Source organism: Amborella trichopoda, chromosome 3 (genome assembly GCF_054954075.1).
Source record: "Amborella trichopoda isolate Santa Cruz 75 chromosome 3, AtrichopodaSantaCruz75HAP2 v2.0, whole genome shotgun sequence".
Taxonomy (NCBI): domain Eukaryota; kingdom Viridiplantae; phylum Streptophyta; class Magnoliopsida; order Amborellales; family Amborellaceae; genus Amborella; species Amborella trichopoda.
This window is the reverse complement of record NC_142338.1, coordinates 3,610,576-3,625,821: the sequence shown is the minus strand read 5'-3', so window position 1 is coordinate 3,625,821 and position 15,246 is coordinate 3,610,576. Positions and strand designations below refer to the sequence as shown.

Sequence of the window (15,246 nt, the reverse complement as noted above, 5' to 3'; positions counted from 1 at the left end):
ATACCAAACAACCCTCTCAATTTCCAACATGTAGAATAGAACATGCATGAGGATACATAGTTTCTTATATCAATAAAAATGTCGACAAAGGAAAAAATTCGATAGAAAAAAAAAAAAGCAACTTTGAAAACTCAACATATAAGTAATAATAAATCAAATGAAATTTTGAAGAAAAATCAATCATTAGGGTTGAGTGAGTCTTAGGCATACACTTATACTGAATCTACCTTCCTTAGTTCCATTTTGCCATGGATTTTCAATCCTAAAACATTACCGGGCTATCATCTATCATCCAACTACCACCATGATAATGAATTTGAAAAAATTTGTTTTTTTAGATTAAAAATGGTATATCTTGTACCTTGTCTTTGCCTGTTCATTTCAAATCTTGAGAGACTAGCTCCAAATTCATGGATTTGGGGCAGAGATGGATTTTCAGTGATTCGGGATGCATTTCGCCTAAAACCTGTTTAAAATTATGGCAGATGCATAAATTTCTCTAAACTTCAATATGTTAAAAATTGGATCTAGTTTGGCCACGCACCTTTTTCTGTGGTAGTGGATCCAGTGTTATTGAAACTGGCTCCCATGGCATAAAATTTATGGTGTTTACCATCCAGGCTTTGTGTGGCACAATAAAATAAGAAGACGGCTGAATTAGACCCTCTAAATGGCTTCATCTACCTTTCTTTAACCAGTCAATTGCTAGTTGCCTTTTTCATATTGACTTGGAACTCTCTTATGATTAAATAAATTGTTTTTTATTTCCTCCTCCAAAGCAAGCTCCCTGGTTTGCCTCTCCACCTTTGTTTATCATTAAGGGCACCTAACAAATAGGATCTTGTTTTCTGTTTAGCTTGTTGCAACAAGTTTTCTCTAATTGAGCTCTAGGCTAGAACCCTTTAAAACGGAGGTTGGCAAGTCCTTGACTGCACCATGGTTCCTGCATCTGATACCTTTGTGCCTGCAACTCCCTCTATAATGGCCAGTCTTCTTACTCTTCTTTGCTTTCTCTTTCTTGCTCTCCTTCCTCTTCCTCATGTTTATGCTCAATCTTATAGAAACATGACTCTAGGAACCACCCTTTCCTCTTCCTCAGCAAACAACTCGTACTGGGTTTCTCCTTCTGGGGACTTTGCATTTGGATTTTACTCGATTGGGGTGACCGGTTCCTTATTGGAATTTGGTTCAATAAGATATCGGAGAGGACCCTAGTTTGGGCAGCCAATAGAGATCAACCAGTACAGAATGGATTGACAATTCGGTTAACCCTTTATGGTATGCTGGGTTTCATGGATTCACTAGGCCAACAAAACTGGATTTACAATAGATCCGTAAGTGCCACTTCAGCATCGATGCTTGATACTGGTAATCTTGTACTTGTGGACTCCAGTTCTTCTGTAATATGGCAGAGTTTTAACTATCCAACCGATACTTTGTTACCAGGCCAAACCTTAGGCCAAGGCAAAGCTTTAAACTCCACTCTCATGGATGGGAATTATGGAACTGGTAGACTCATGCTAATTATGCAAAATGATGGTAATCTTGTTCTCTACCCAAGAGATCGAATTCTCCCTTCCCCTGATGGAGCATATTATTTTACAGGAACAGCCGGAACACAACCTCCAGTTAATATGTTATTCAATACTGCAGGAGCTATCTACCTCTTGAACTCAACTAATGATGTTATTGACACTGTTTCTTCCACTGTAATAAGTCCCATTGATGATTATTATCATAGAGCTACACTCGATAGTAATGGATATTTTCGGCAATACTCTCACAGGAAAAGTTCCTCAGGTGGCCAATCATGGACTGTTGTCTCGAGTGTTCCGAATAACATAAATGCTTGTGCTGTTCCAAGCATTTGTGGAATCAATAGTCATTGTATTTTGGACCAAAATGCGAAGATTAAGTGCCTCTGCCCAGATAATTTCTCTTTTCGTGACCCCAACAACTGCTCTGGTGGGTGTGAAAAGGATTTCACTGTAGATTACTCGGGAGATTATGGATCATTTCAAATTACTCCATGGAACTACAGGATGTTGACTGGCCTTTTGGAGACTATGAAATGCAGGTAACAGATGAAGAAAGGTGCAAGCATTCTTGCATGGATGACCGTGCCTGTGATGTTGCCATTTACAGAGGCTCATCATGTTTTAAAAAGAGGATGCCTTTGCTTGATGGCCGACAAGATCGCACACTTGGGGTAAAGGTTCTCTCAAAATTGCGACAAATGGGAATAGCAAAATCAAGAGAGGCAACAGTAGCCAAAGCTTGGTCTTAGTTGGTGGTTTTCTCATAGGCTCGTCTTTGATTCTTTTCCTACTCACGATGGTAGTTATTGTCTGTAATCTTAGGAAAAGAGCAGGGTTTAGATGGGTCCCAATCAGTAATGAGCCTGCCGAGAATAATCTAATGTCTAATTTGTTATCATTCAAATACACACATTTAAAAGATGCCACAAATGGCTCCTTCGGGACTGTGTACAAAGGGGTACCGGATTTTGGAATCCAAGTAGATATCGCTGTCAAGCCATTGGATAAGGTAGCAGAGCTAGGAGAGGAGTAGTTTTGAAACGAACTAAGTGTGATAGGCACGACATATCACAAGATTTTGATTAGGCTACTAGGTTTTTGTGATGAGGGAGATCATAGAGTTCTCATCTATTAATTCATGCAAAATGGTACTCTAGCAAGTTTTCTGTTCGGGTCAACAAGGTCGAGTTGAGGTGAACGGATTGAATTGGCACTTGGGATATCAAGAGGCATCATGTATCTATATGAAGAGTGTGAATCCCCAATCATACACTGCGACATTAAGCTGCGAAACATACTCATTGACAAGTCCAATACCCCAAAGATCGCTGACTTTGGATTGACAAAAGTCTTGCAACACGGCCAAACTCGAACTGAAACACTTCTTAGGGGGACAAGGGGCTATGTAGCTCTAGAGTGGTTTTGAAATGTGTCAATCACAGTAAAGGTGGATGTTTACGGTTTCGGGATAGATCATATGTTGCAGGAGGATGGATTTAGGTCAGGACAACGAGAGGCGAGTGATCTTATCTCATTGGGTCTACGATTGCTTTTATGAAGGAAAGGTGCATGAGCTAGTGGAAGGAGATGAAGAAGCATTGAGTGATTTGAATTAGGTAGAGAAGATGGTTAAGGTGGGATTGTGGTGCATTCAAGATGATCCCTCTATGAGGCCATCCATGAAAATGGTGACTTTGATGCTTGAAGGGATAATTGAAGTTGTTCCTCTGCCAGAGTCCATTACAAGTACATGGGGTTGAGCATGTTGTGAATTAATGGTTTTGGCTAAGATATCTTATCAAATGAAATATTATTGTGACTGTAAGAAACGCTAAAACATGATGGAATTGGCATGGGAAGCATTCCTCTAAAGCCAGAAAAATGGGGGTTAGCCATCCTTAGTGCTTTTCCCCAAAGACGCAGTGGCCTGTTTTGGACTTGGGGAATTGTACTGTCATCTTGTTACTACAGTCATGATTGTAGATTTTGTTATATGAATCATAGTATGCATTCCCTTTTTTTTTTGAAAGGAGTTTGCCATGGAAGATTTTAGAACAGATATTGTATAGGCCTTGGCAAGGCTCTCACTAAAATTTATGTTTTATTTATTTCAATAAAAAAGTTGCTTGTCAAAAAAAGAAAAAAAAAAACGAATGATGTACAAAACAAGACACGCTTCATCATTAGAAAAAAGAAAAAAGAAAGTGCTTAGCACCGCCCGCGGAACTTCCTCGGAGTTTTCAGTTTGGAATATAGGTATTTGCAGTTTTGGATAACATCTGAGAAGATGTGTCCATTGTTCGGATTGCCTTTGCCCTGAAGATACGTCCCCCATAAATTATATACTATAATATTATATAATAATATTATCAAATGAATATAATATCATATTATAATAATATAATTTAGTTGTGGACACCCCGATCCCAATCGAAAAAACCGTGTGGAATTCGAAATTCCGTCGAGGAAAGTCCTTGTAGCGTTCGTTCGTAAGGCGGTGACAGAAGCAAGCAAGCAATTTAAAAGAGAGTGGTTTCCTTATCGTTAAAAGAGAGTGGTTTCCTTATCGTGGACGCAGGCTTCGTAACCGAATCACGTAAGAACGTAAATGTTCTTGTTTTGTTGTGGTGAATATTTTTCCTTCCAATATTTTTCATGGTATCAGAACAAAGGCAATACATCTGCTGCCATCCCCTGTTGGAATCACGCTGCCGACGAAAGAAATTTTTTTTATTTTTTATTTGTTTTGGGCCTCTGCTCTACTGAGAGAAAGTAAAGAGTCCCGCTCAATCCAGTAAGATAAACGAAGGCCCACTCGCAGATCTCCTCCTTTCACTCCAACATCTGGTCTGCGAATCTCACAGGCTAGGAGTGTCTTCAAAACCACCCTCTTGGTCCGAAAGTCCCACCTTTGCCCTGCCCTGCCCTGCCCTTCAGGAGATTCGTGTTAGCACAAATGAACCCACCCCATGTCATGTGCTCTTGGGGGTGGGGGTTTTGGAAGAGAGGAGAAGTCTAGCCCGGCCCGGCCCTTCATTGAATCTCTTATTTGGTTCCACGGCCCTTTTGCCTTGCCCCATCTCTTGCCTTCTTGTTTTAAAAGGGGCAAATCTCACTCTCTCCATCTCTTGCGTTCCTTTTTTGAGGGAAAGGAACTTTGACGAACAAGTTGGGTCAAATCAGTTGAGGGAGAGGAACTTTGACTCACACGGGTGTTGTCCGTAGGACGTGACACGTGTGAAGCTTCAAGCACATGAAAAGGCACACGTGAGGGGAGAGGATTTGAGGTCAAATTTTCTAAAGCCCTTCGGTTGAATGTACTTTGCCTTCTTTTCTTTTTTAATCATACGACGGTAAACACTCTGAATTTTCTCAAACAATTGTGCATGAATCCGAGTGAAACACCATCAGAAAACTCACCACTATTCCTTTGAATCACCTGAATTATTGTATGTGGTCAAGGACCGCTTCAATGGCTTTAAATGAAAGATCAAAACTATGATATATTACTAGAAAAAAAAGAGCCTCCAAAAGCAGATGATCATGGTTTTGAAGAGTGGGAATCCAAAGACCCGTTTGTTATGTCATGGCTTTTAAATTCTATGGAGTATAATATAGCAGAAGCTTTTGTAAATTATGATAATGCCAAGCACTTGTGGGATTCTATAAAAGAAATATATGCGCAGCAAAATAATATATCTCATGTTTTCCAATTAAAACATGAAATCTCTCGAGTTAAACAAGACGATAGATCTATCACTGATTTGCTTGGAAAATGAAACCTATGTGGGATGAGTTTTCCATATATTGTCCCACTAGCACTGACATTGTTATAACTCATAAGAGGGTTGAACAAGATAAAGTGTTTCAGTTTTTAGCTGCTCTTAAACTAGAATATGAACAAGTAAGAAGCCATATTTTATTATCCTACGCATTACCGAGTTTTTCTGATGTTGTGGCCACTCTTTTGAGAGAAGAAACAAGGAAAAAGGTCATGAATCTCGCAACTAAGAATGAGATTGACAATTCTGAAAAATCTGCCATCGTTGCCTCTAAACATAAGCCCGAAAGTAGTAACATGACTTCAAATAACTTTGAAAGGCTGATCGTGATAGGGGACGTGGCAGTAGACCACCACCTAGATGTGACCATTGTAAGGCCCTTGGACATATAAAAAACAGGTGTTGGCTTCTTTACCCTCATTTGAGACCTCTTAGAGAAAAGCCAATTGATAGGCCTACTGCTCAGGACGCTAATGTTGATTCGCACATTTCCATTGCACAGTTAACCCAAGTTTTACAGGAACTTGGTAAGTATAGCTCATCTTCTACACATGATTTTTCTCATGATCTAGGTAATTCATTTGCCTACTTAAGTTCTACAAGTTTAGATACTCTTATTTAGATTATTGATTCTGGAGCCACTGACCACATGACTGGAAACTTAAAATACTTATCTAATTTTCAAGAAGTGGCCAATAAAACTCCAGTGTCAATTGCAAATGGCTCAATGGTTCCTATCCATGGAATTGGAAAAACAAATTTCTTTCTAGAATCCTGTAATTCTCAAGTTTTGTATATGCCTTCCTTCCAATCCAACTAACGGCCAAAATTAGGATATTTCGGTCAGATAATGGCACGAAATATACTAATAAGAGTTTTAATGAGTTTCTTACTTCTATTGGCATTATACATCAGATATCTTGGGTAGGAACACCTCAACATAATGGGGTAGTTGAGAGAAAAAACATGCATCTTCTTGAAGTCTTAAGATCTATAATGTTTGAAAAACTAATGTACTTAATGTTTATTGGCCCGACGCCATGCTCATTGCGTGTTATCTCATTAATAGACTTCTCAGTAGTGTTCTTCAAAATAAGTCTCCTCTTGAAGTCTTAACAGGAAAAAAATATAATACTTCACATTTGCAAAAGTTTGGATGTATCAGTTATGTTCATGTATCTAGGCAAACTCGTGATAAACTTGATGCAAGGGCTATCAAATGTGGTTTTTTTGGGTATTCGTCAACCAAAAAGGGTTACAAGTGTTACGATCCCAAACAAAAGAAATTATACATTTCTAGATTTGTGACTTTCAATGAAAATGAATCATTTTTCAAGATAGTCCAACTGGAGTTTTTGACAAAAAGATTTAGGGGGAGATTAGAAACATTAATAATGTGGCAATGCCTATTCATGATGGGAATGTAAAGAGAATCATTAAATATGGGAAATTAGATGTGAAGGAAAATACAAATGAGGGGGAAAATCAAAGTAATTTGTTTGATAGTGCTTAAAGGTCAAAACCCCATTGTTGAAAGCCATGAAGACCCCGTGATCCGGTCTCTTGACCCTTCTTCTCTTGATCCTCCTTTGTGCAGGCCAACTAGTTTAATCCGTGCCCCTTTTAAATTAAATGATTTCTTTACTTATCATGCACTCACCCATCCTATTCAAAATTAAATTTGTTATAATAAAATTTCCTCCAAATATTCAGCTTTTTTGAGTTCCATTTTTGAAAACATTGAGCCTCCTTCATTTCATGATGCAAATTTGGATCCTACATGGAGAAAGGCTATGAAAGAGGACTTGCTTACATTAGATAAAAATCAAACTTGGGATCTTGTTCATATTCCTCTTGGAAAAAAACCTATTCGGTGGAAATGGATTTTTAAGATTTAGTATAACAATGATGGATCTATTGAAAGGCATAAAGCAAGACTGGTTACAAAAGGTTTTACTCAAACTTATGGAATTGACTACAAAGAAGCCTTTGCACCAGTTGCTAAGATGACTACTATTCGTGCTCTTCTTTCTGTTGCTGTAAACTGTGGATGGATGTTATACCAAATAGATGTTAAAAATGCCTTTTTGCATGGTGATCTTGAGGAGGAAGTCTACGTGGAACTTCTTCCTGGTCATCCACAAAGGGAAGCTCATCTAGTATGTAAGTTAAAAAAAGCTTTATATTGGTTAAAACAATCTCCAAAGGCTTGGTACGCTAAGCTCAATTCAGCTTTGCTTAATGTCAGCTTTCATAAAAGTTCTTCTTATTCGTCTATGTTTTCAAAAAGGGGTAAAAGTAGAACAGTGATTGTTCTCATCTATGTTGATGATATTGTCATCACTGGTAATGACTAAGAGGGAATTTCAAACCTAAAAAATTATCTTCATAAAAGATTTAATATTAAGGATTTGGAACAACTCAGATATTTTCTCGGAATTGAAGTGGCCTACTCAAATAAAGAAATTTTTTTGTCTCAATGAAAATATGCTCTAGAACTACTGAAAGAAACTGGAACAATGGGAGTTAAACCTTTGGAACTTCCCATCGATTACAACTATAAGATCTCTTCTACGGACGTTGAATTATTGCAAGATATTCGACTTTATTAGAGACTAGTTGGAAGATTAATCTACCTAACCATAACCAGAATTGATATCGCTCATGCAGTTGGATTGATTAGCCAATTCATGCATGCCCCTAGGACAGGGCACTTGGAAGTTGTTGATAAAAATCTTCCCCCCTGGAAATGGAGGAAAAACAATAATGATGTTGATATTTGTGGTTACTTTGATGCTGATTGGGTTGATAATTCAAATGATCGAAGATCCACTACAGGGAATTGTGTTACGGTGGGTGGAAATTTGATGTCTTGGAAAAGCAAAAAACAATATGTAGTTGCTCGTTCTAGTGCTGAAGCCGAAAATAGAGCTATGGCCTCAACTACCCGTGAGCTTGCATGGTTAAGATTTCTTCTTTGAGATATGAGATTTAACATCTCTTTACCTATGAATATGTTTTTTGACAATAGGGCAGCAATACATATAGCATCTAATCCCGTATTTCATGAAAGGACAAAACACATAGAAGTGGATTGTCACTTCATTCGCGAAAAAGTTCAAGAAAAAATTATTCTGACCCCATTTGTTTATAGTGAAGACCAATTGGCTGATATTTTAACTAAAGGTGTAACAAAGTCAAGATTCTGTCAGATTTTGGACAAGTTGGGCTCAATAAATACTTTCGCACCAACTTGAGGGAGAGTGTTGAGAGAATCCAGGAGTCAAGTTGACTAGCCAGAAAATATTATTGGCTTACCTTATCTACAGCACTAGGCTAGCTTACCATATTTGCAGCACGGTGAATAAGGGATTACCATTCACCTTTTATCTTTATCAAATATAAAATGTCTATATATTTAAGGGAAACCCTCTTGTAATCCTAATAAAATATAGAGAGATGTTTCCTTATCGTGGACGTAAGCTTCCTAGATGAACCACGTAAATATTTTTCTTTATTGTGGTGAATCTTTTTCCTTCCAATATTTTCAGAAAGATTCTAATATTTTCAGAAAGATAACTAGAGAAGAACATATTCTTTTTCGTAAATATTCATTTAGAAATAGGGGTGGCAACGAGTCGGGCTTGGCCGGACCCAGACCCGAACCCGAGAAAAGAATATGGGAACTTGAGAAAAAAATATGGGATTGGGTCTGAAAAAACAATACGCAAATTGTGATTTTTTTTTCCAATGGTAAACTGTGAATTACTCGTAGTGCAAGCAACTATAGAGGAACGAACGGATTATCTCTTGTAGACTGTAAGGCAATGATGTTGCTGCCTTGCATAGAGGTCGCTAGGATTGCTGGTAAGAATCGCTATTGCAAGTCCATTGAAGCCTACGCTACTTATTGAATTTCTCTCGATACCCTCTACTGCTTGACCCGCAATAGTATCTTGACTAATTCTGGGTTCAATAGAAGCAAGTCCTATGGCCAATCCAACAGCAATAACAGAAGCAACAAAAATCAGGGATTTATGTTAAGCGTCTTGTACCAAAATTAAGGTTATTAAAATTATTATTATTGATTTGTTCTAATAACATATCGATCGTTATATATATTTGTTTGAATGGTTACAAACTATTATTTTGATTACAATTATAGTGAAATTTTATTATAATATAAAAAAATAAAATAGATATGAATACTATTAAATATTAGTAATAAAATTATAATATTGATATAATTACGAATAATCTAATTTTCTATATAAAACTTTAGTAATAAAATTTATATAATATTAGTTAATTTGTTCCATGAGTATTAATATTGTTATAGCTTAAATAAATATAATCACAATTATATCCTTTTACTTAATTTGTTATATCAACTTTTTATGAGTTAGTTAAACCATCGTATAAATAATATACTCATTTCAATGAATGCCAAATAATCAATCACGTAGCATAAAGAGAGAGAGAGAGAGAGTCATAATTTTTACTCACCATATTATTTTATATATTTTTTAATGAGCCCCTCCTGAGCCAGCATGGGCTGGACAAGGTCTTGGCCCAAGGACTTGGTAGGCCTTGGCAAAATCGTGTCCGGGTTGGCCTGACTAAATAAAAAAAATAAACAAAAGGGCAAAACAAGGAAAATAAAGTGAAGGGCTAGAGCAAGCTGAACTGGGCCACCCTTATCACGGGCTTGTCCCAGGCCTGACCAAGTCTTATCCTCAGGCCATGGTTGCCAAGCCCTAGCCCGGTCCTTGGGTTGTGGCCCAAGGCCTAGTTTTTAGGCCACTGGCCCCAAAGTGGCCCTTGCTAACCTTACGAAGAAGAAAAAAGGTCACAGTGAAATTCCATTTTTCTTTTTTAATAGGGGAGAAAGAAGATGATTTGCATTAATGGAGCTGATTTATTTGAGTCATATAGAGGTAAGGTCAATTTATCGGGTTGGAAAAAATGAAATTAATCGTAGAGACAAAAGTTCAATCTGAGTAAAATAGTATAAAAAAATATGTTCCCTTCATGCTATCCACATGCCCTATCAAACCCCTAAAAATTTGTCTTTCTCATTTGATATCTTTCTTCTTTCCATTAGTTATGGTATATCCACTCTTCTAGTAAAATTTTAATCTTTTCTCAAACTTATGGGTAGGTTTGTATCCTTTACATTTTTGCCTGCCAGGTATTGTTTCTTTAATCCCCTGGACCAAGTCACTCCTCAAGATTGTCCTTTTCATGTTATATTTTTTTTTCTTCTTAGCAGAGTCCTTTTCAAAATATTTTTCTGGGGTAGGCTACCTCCTGTATTGATCGATGTAATGTTAATACAAGTGAAAAATCCCTTATTATTTTTATAAGTCGATTATGATGTTTCCTTTATCATATGAGAGTCGATATAAGTTTCCTTTGAAGTTTAATTTCTCAAACACTTCTCAGTACTTGCAGAGAGTCAATGACTCTCACATAATTTTATTTATCAAGGATCTATCAGAAAGAGGATTGCAAGTATCTCTATGCTTTTAAATTCTTTAGGTTTTCCTGATACTTCGAGTCTTCGACTAAGTCATAAGTCCACAGTTTTAAAAATCACCTATAATGGACGGAGGCGGCCCTACCAAGTCGGACCTCACTCAAAAATCGATCGAGTCGAATCCGAATTAAACCCTGCTTAGTTGTGCCCTGCGCATTTTTTAAACATTGTAGTCCACTGTAGTCCCTTTCTACAAGAGACCCCATATTTTGTCCTCCTGCTGGAGAAAACTGTCCATTTGCTCCCTTGGGTTAACAACGTACTTGAAAATATTTCCTGAGATAAAAATTCGGAATCCATTTAAAACTCATCATATGATTATTTTCTAAATAAGGATTGGGATTTTGGGGTCGTTAACAGTTAGATTTTGCTGTCCAGAAATTGGACGGCCCATGTTCCATTTTTGGATGGTATTTTTTTTTTCCCTTTTTATTTTATTTATTTATTTTTAAGTTGCTCTCTAGGTTGCAAAAGGATACATACCTCAAATTTGAGGTCCTAAAATCATTGTCTTTGCTTCGGCCAGAGAGGATGAAGCATTCGAACCCTTCGGACTTTAGGCTTGGACCGAAACGAAGCGAAGCCTGGTGTTGTCACTTCGGTTAGATTCAAGTCGCTTCGATCGTATTCGGGTCTACTTCAGGCTGATTCGGCTAAAGCTTTGGTCTCTTTGGACTAAGCAATGAAATATCTATACAAAAATCGTTTTTTTTTATTTTTTTAAATTCTTTTTCTAATTTTTTTTTATTTTTATATATAAATATCTAATTTATTTATATTAAATTTTTAAAAATTCCGAAATCTTCTACTGAATTGGCTGAAGTATCAAAATACTTCATTTTTCTCACCTAATCGAAAAAGACTGTGAAGTGAAGCTGACAAGATTGCCTAATATACCCCTAACATTGTTTTTGCTCGGAGGGAGAAAATGCAGAGTTGCACCCACGGGAGCACGAAATCATTTGGCTCCACAAAGTTATTGGATGCATGCGACCAGTATTGCTATTTATTCATGGCCATAGTTCTAGAGCTCACTACTCTTGCAACAATGGAGCGCCTTCTCACTCTTTTTTTCTATATTTCCGTGTTTTTCCTTCCCTTTCCTGATGCATATGCTCAATCTAATCAAAACATGTCTCTAGGAACCACTCTTCTATCTTCGTCTCCAAACAACTCATATTGGGCTTCTCCTTCTGGGCACTTTGCGTTCGGGTTTTACCCGATCGGAAGCGGCCAATTTCTTGTTGGAATCTGGTTCAATAAGATCCCAGAAAAAACACTTGTTTGGTCAGCAAATAGAGATCAACCGGTGAAAAATGGATCAACAATTCTGCTAACGATCGATGGTTGGGTCGGGTTTACAGATTCACAAGGCCAACAAAATTGGATATACAATGGCTCCGATAGGGTAAATTCAGGCTCCATGCTTGATACTGGTAATCTTGTGTTGGTGAGCTCTAACACATCTGTAATATGGCAAAGCTTTGAATATCCATCTGACACATTGCTGCCAGGCCAAAACTTAGCCCAAGAGATTACTCTGTATTCCAATCACATGGATGGAGATTATAGGACAGGGAGATTCACCCTAGTGTTGCAAAGTGATAGCAATCTTGTTCTATACCCGACGAATCGTAGGTTTATTTTCCCTAATGGAGCATATTACTGGACTGGAACAGATGGAACGAAATCGCCGGTTTATCTGGTGTTCAATCAAACTGGAGCTATCTACCTCTTGAGCTCGACAAATCATATAATCTCCATTATTTCTTCTCATTTGGTAAACACAACTGAAGATTATTATCAGAGGGCGACACTCGATAGTGATGGGTTCTTTCGACAGTACTCTCGTCAAAAGAGTCCGGATAGTAGCCTGTCATGGACTGTGGTGTCGACAACCCCAAGCAACAAAAGCGCTTGTGGGATTCCAGGAGTTTGCGGGTACAATGGCTATTGTGTTTTAGACCAGGATCAAAAGGCAAAGTGCCTTTGCCCTGACAAGTTCTCTTATCTTGATCCCAGTTATCCTTTTAGTGGGTGTAAAAAGGATTTTATCACAGGGTGTGAAGGTTATACACCATCAAACTACTCAATGGTTGAATTACAGGATGTTGATTGGCCTAATGGGGATTATGAAATGTTGACTACAGATAAAGAGAGTTGCAAGGATGCTTGCATGAAAGACTGTAATTGTGATCTTGCAGTTTATAGAGTCTCCTTTTGTTATAAGAAGAGGTTGCCTTGGCTTGATGGTCGGCAAGATCGCACGATTGGGTTAAGGGCTCTCATCAAAGTTGCAAATGGGAACGAGCAGCTGAAGATAGCTAAACAACAGCAGCGAAGCTTGATCATGGTGAGTGAATTTCTCATAGGCTTCTCTGCGATTATTTTCCTACTTTCTCTGGTTGTTATTGCTTGTATTCTTAAGAAAAGAGCAGGTTATCCAAGGGTCCCAAGTAGTGTAGAGCCCATAGAGATTAATCCAATATCAAATCTGATACCATTCAAATACAAACATTTATTTGATGCCACTAATGGGTTTAAGGATATTCTTGGGCGTGGTTCATTTGGGACTGTGTACAAAGGGGTATTGGATTTAGGGCACCAATTTGAAATTGCAGTGAAACAGTTGAATAAGGTGGTGGAAAAAGGGGAAAAGGTGTTTCGAACCGAATTAAGTGTGATTGGCCAGACCCATCACAAGAACTTGGTTCAGCTGCTGGGCTTTTGTGATGAGAGCGATCATAGGCTTCTCGTCTATGAATTCATGCACAATGGTACCCTAGCGGATTTCCTCTTCAGCTCTATCAGGCCAAGTTGGGGTGAAAGGGTTGAACTGGCATTGGGGATAGCAAGAGGGATCACTTATTTACATGAAGAGTGTAGAGCACCGATCATACATTGCGACATTAAGCCACAAAATGTACTTCTTGACAAGTTTAACATCCCAAAGATAGCTGACTTTGGGTTGGCAAAGCTCTTACAGCATGACCAAACCCGAACTGACACAGATATTAGGGGAACGAGGGGTTATGTTGCTCCGGAGTGGTTTCGAAATGTTTCAATCACTGCCAAGGTTGATGTTTACAGCTTCGGTATAATGTTGCTTGAAATCATATGCTGTAGGAAGAGGATGGATTTGGGTCAAGATGACGAGAGACAAGTGATCTTATCAGATTGGGTTTACGATCGCTTCTGTGAAGGGAAGGTGCATATGCTGATAGAGGGAGAGGATGAAGCACTCGGTGATTTAGAACAAGTTGTAAGGATGGTGAAGGTGGGATTGTGGTGTATTCAAGATGACCCATCTATGAGACCATCCATGAAGATCGTTATTCTCATGTTAGAAGGCATTATTGAAGTTGATCAACCTCCATCATCCTATGTAAGTGCAAGATAATAAGAATGTTCATCACTCAGGTTGCTAAGGTATTGATTCAAATGGCTACCTCTTATAAATATGATGGACATGGGTTTGATGACCTTTTGCTTTAGGGACAAGAAATGGGGCAATTTCTTCCTTATTGTAAGGTTGTAAAAATGTAATATGTATTTTTTTTATTTTTATTAATGAAAACGGATAAAGGGCTTTTTCCCACCAAAAAAAAAAAAAAAAGAAGAAATTTAGGTATCTCTTCGTGAGACTTCCCTGGTGCATCTCTTCCCATGTATTGAAGTTTGATTTCTTTTCGAAAAGACTTCTATGATGCAATTTCCCATAGAATCTATGGCTATAAGTTTTTTTAACCATTTTCATTGATGGATGGACAGTGGTGGGGGGACTTGCTACTATGGTTGTGAAGATTGTAATCGCTACCCATCACTGCCCATTTATTGTTTGAACGGTGATGACAGCTCTTACCCTAACTTTGCTAAGGTTTCATGGATGTACCGTAAATTTGAAATAGACCCGGTCTAGCATGAACCACTAATAGGGCCAGGCCCGGTCACCTGGCCAAGAGGTCGGGTCAGGCTTGGGATAGGCCCTCATGGAGGTTGCCTAGCCCCTAAGGTCCCAGGCCCAACTTGTGCCAACCCTACCTTGGCCCAAGGCTGTCCTATTGCTGCCCTTGATGAAAAGAAAGAGGGCGGTGTTTCTTAAGAGGAGGCTAATTTAGAGGCACCTACACATATGCCTCAACCAGTCAATGGCCTAGTGGTCCTGGGTCCATGTTTTGGACCCGGTGGGTAGGGCCTAGGTTCGGTATGCATCATCAGGCTAGGTGGAGTCCATGTCGGACACGACCCGACCCAACCTGACCTGACATAAAATACATACAAATACATATATTGTAATATCTAATTTTTGTTAATATCTAAAATCGAGTAATTAGAAAAATGCTAAAATGATGATGAAGATCTAAAACCGGTTCCAGATAAAACCAAA

The 15,246-nt window shown here is 38.3% G+C and overlaps 2 protein-coding genes across 2 annotated transcripts; both read left to right on the top strand.

Moving 5' to 3' along the window:
• The first annotated feature begins 936 nt into the window (after positions 1-936).
• LOC148782686 (G-type lectin S-receptor-like serine/threonine-protein kinase LECRK1) lies at positions 937-2,081 on the top strand. Its single transcript, XM_088862592.1, has 2 exons — positions 937-960; positions 1,062-2,081. Exons 1-2 carry the CDS (start codon positions 937-939, stop codon positions 2,079-2,081), a joined length of 1,044 nt encoding a protein of 347 aa, XP_088718718.1.
• Positions 2,082-2,108: 27 nt separating this feature from the next.
• Positions 2,109-14,439, top strand: LOC18439824 (G-type lectin S-receptor-like serine/threonine-protein kinase LECRK4). The gene is made up of 3 exons (XM_006849981.4): positions 2,109-2,963; positions 7,245-7,479; positions 11,794-14,439. Exons 1-3 carry the CDS (start codon positions 2,773-2,775, stop codon positions 14,257-14,259), a joined length of 2,892 nt encoding a protein of 963 aa, XP_006850044.3. The 5' UTR covers positions 2,109-2,772; the 3' UTR covers positions 14,260-14,439.
• Positions 14,440-15,246: the final 807 nt, after the last annotated feature.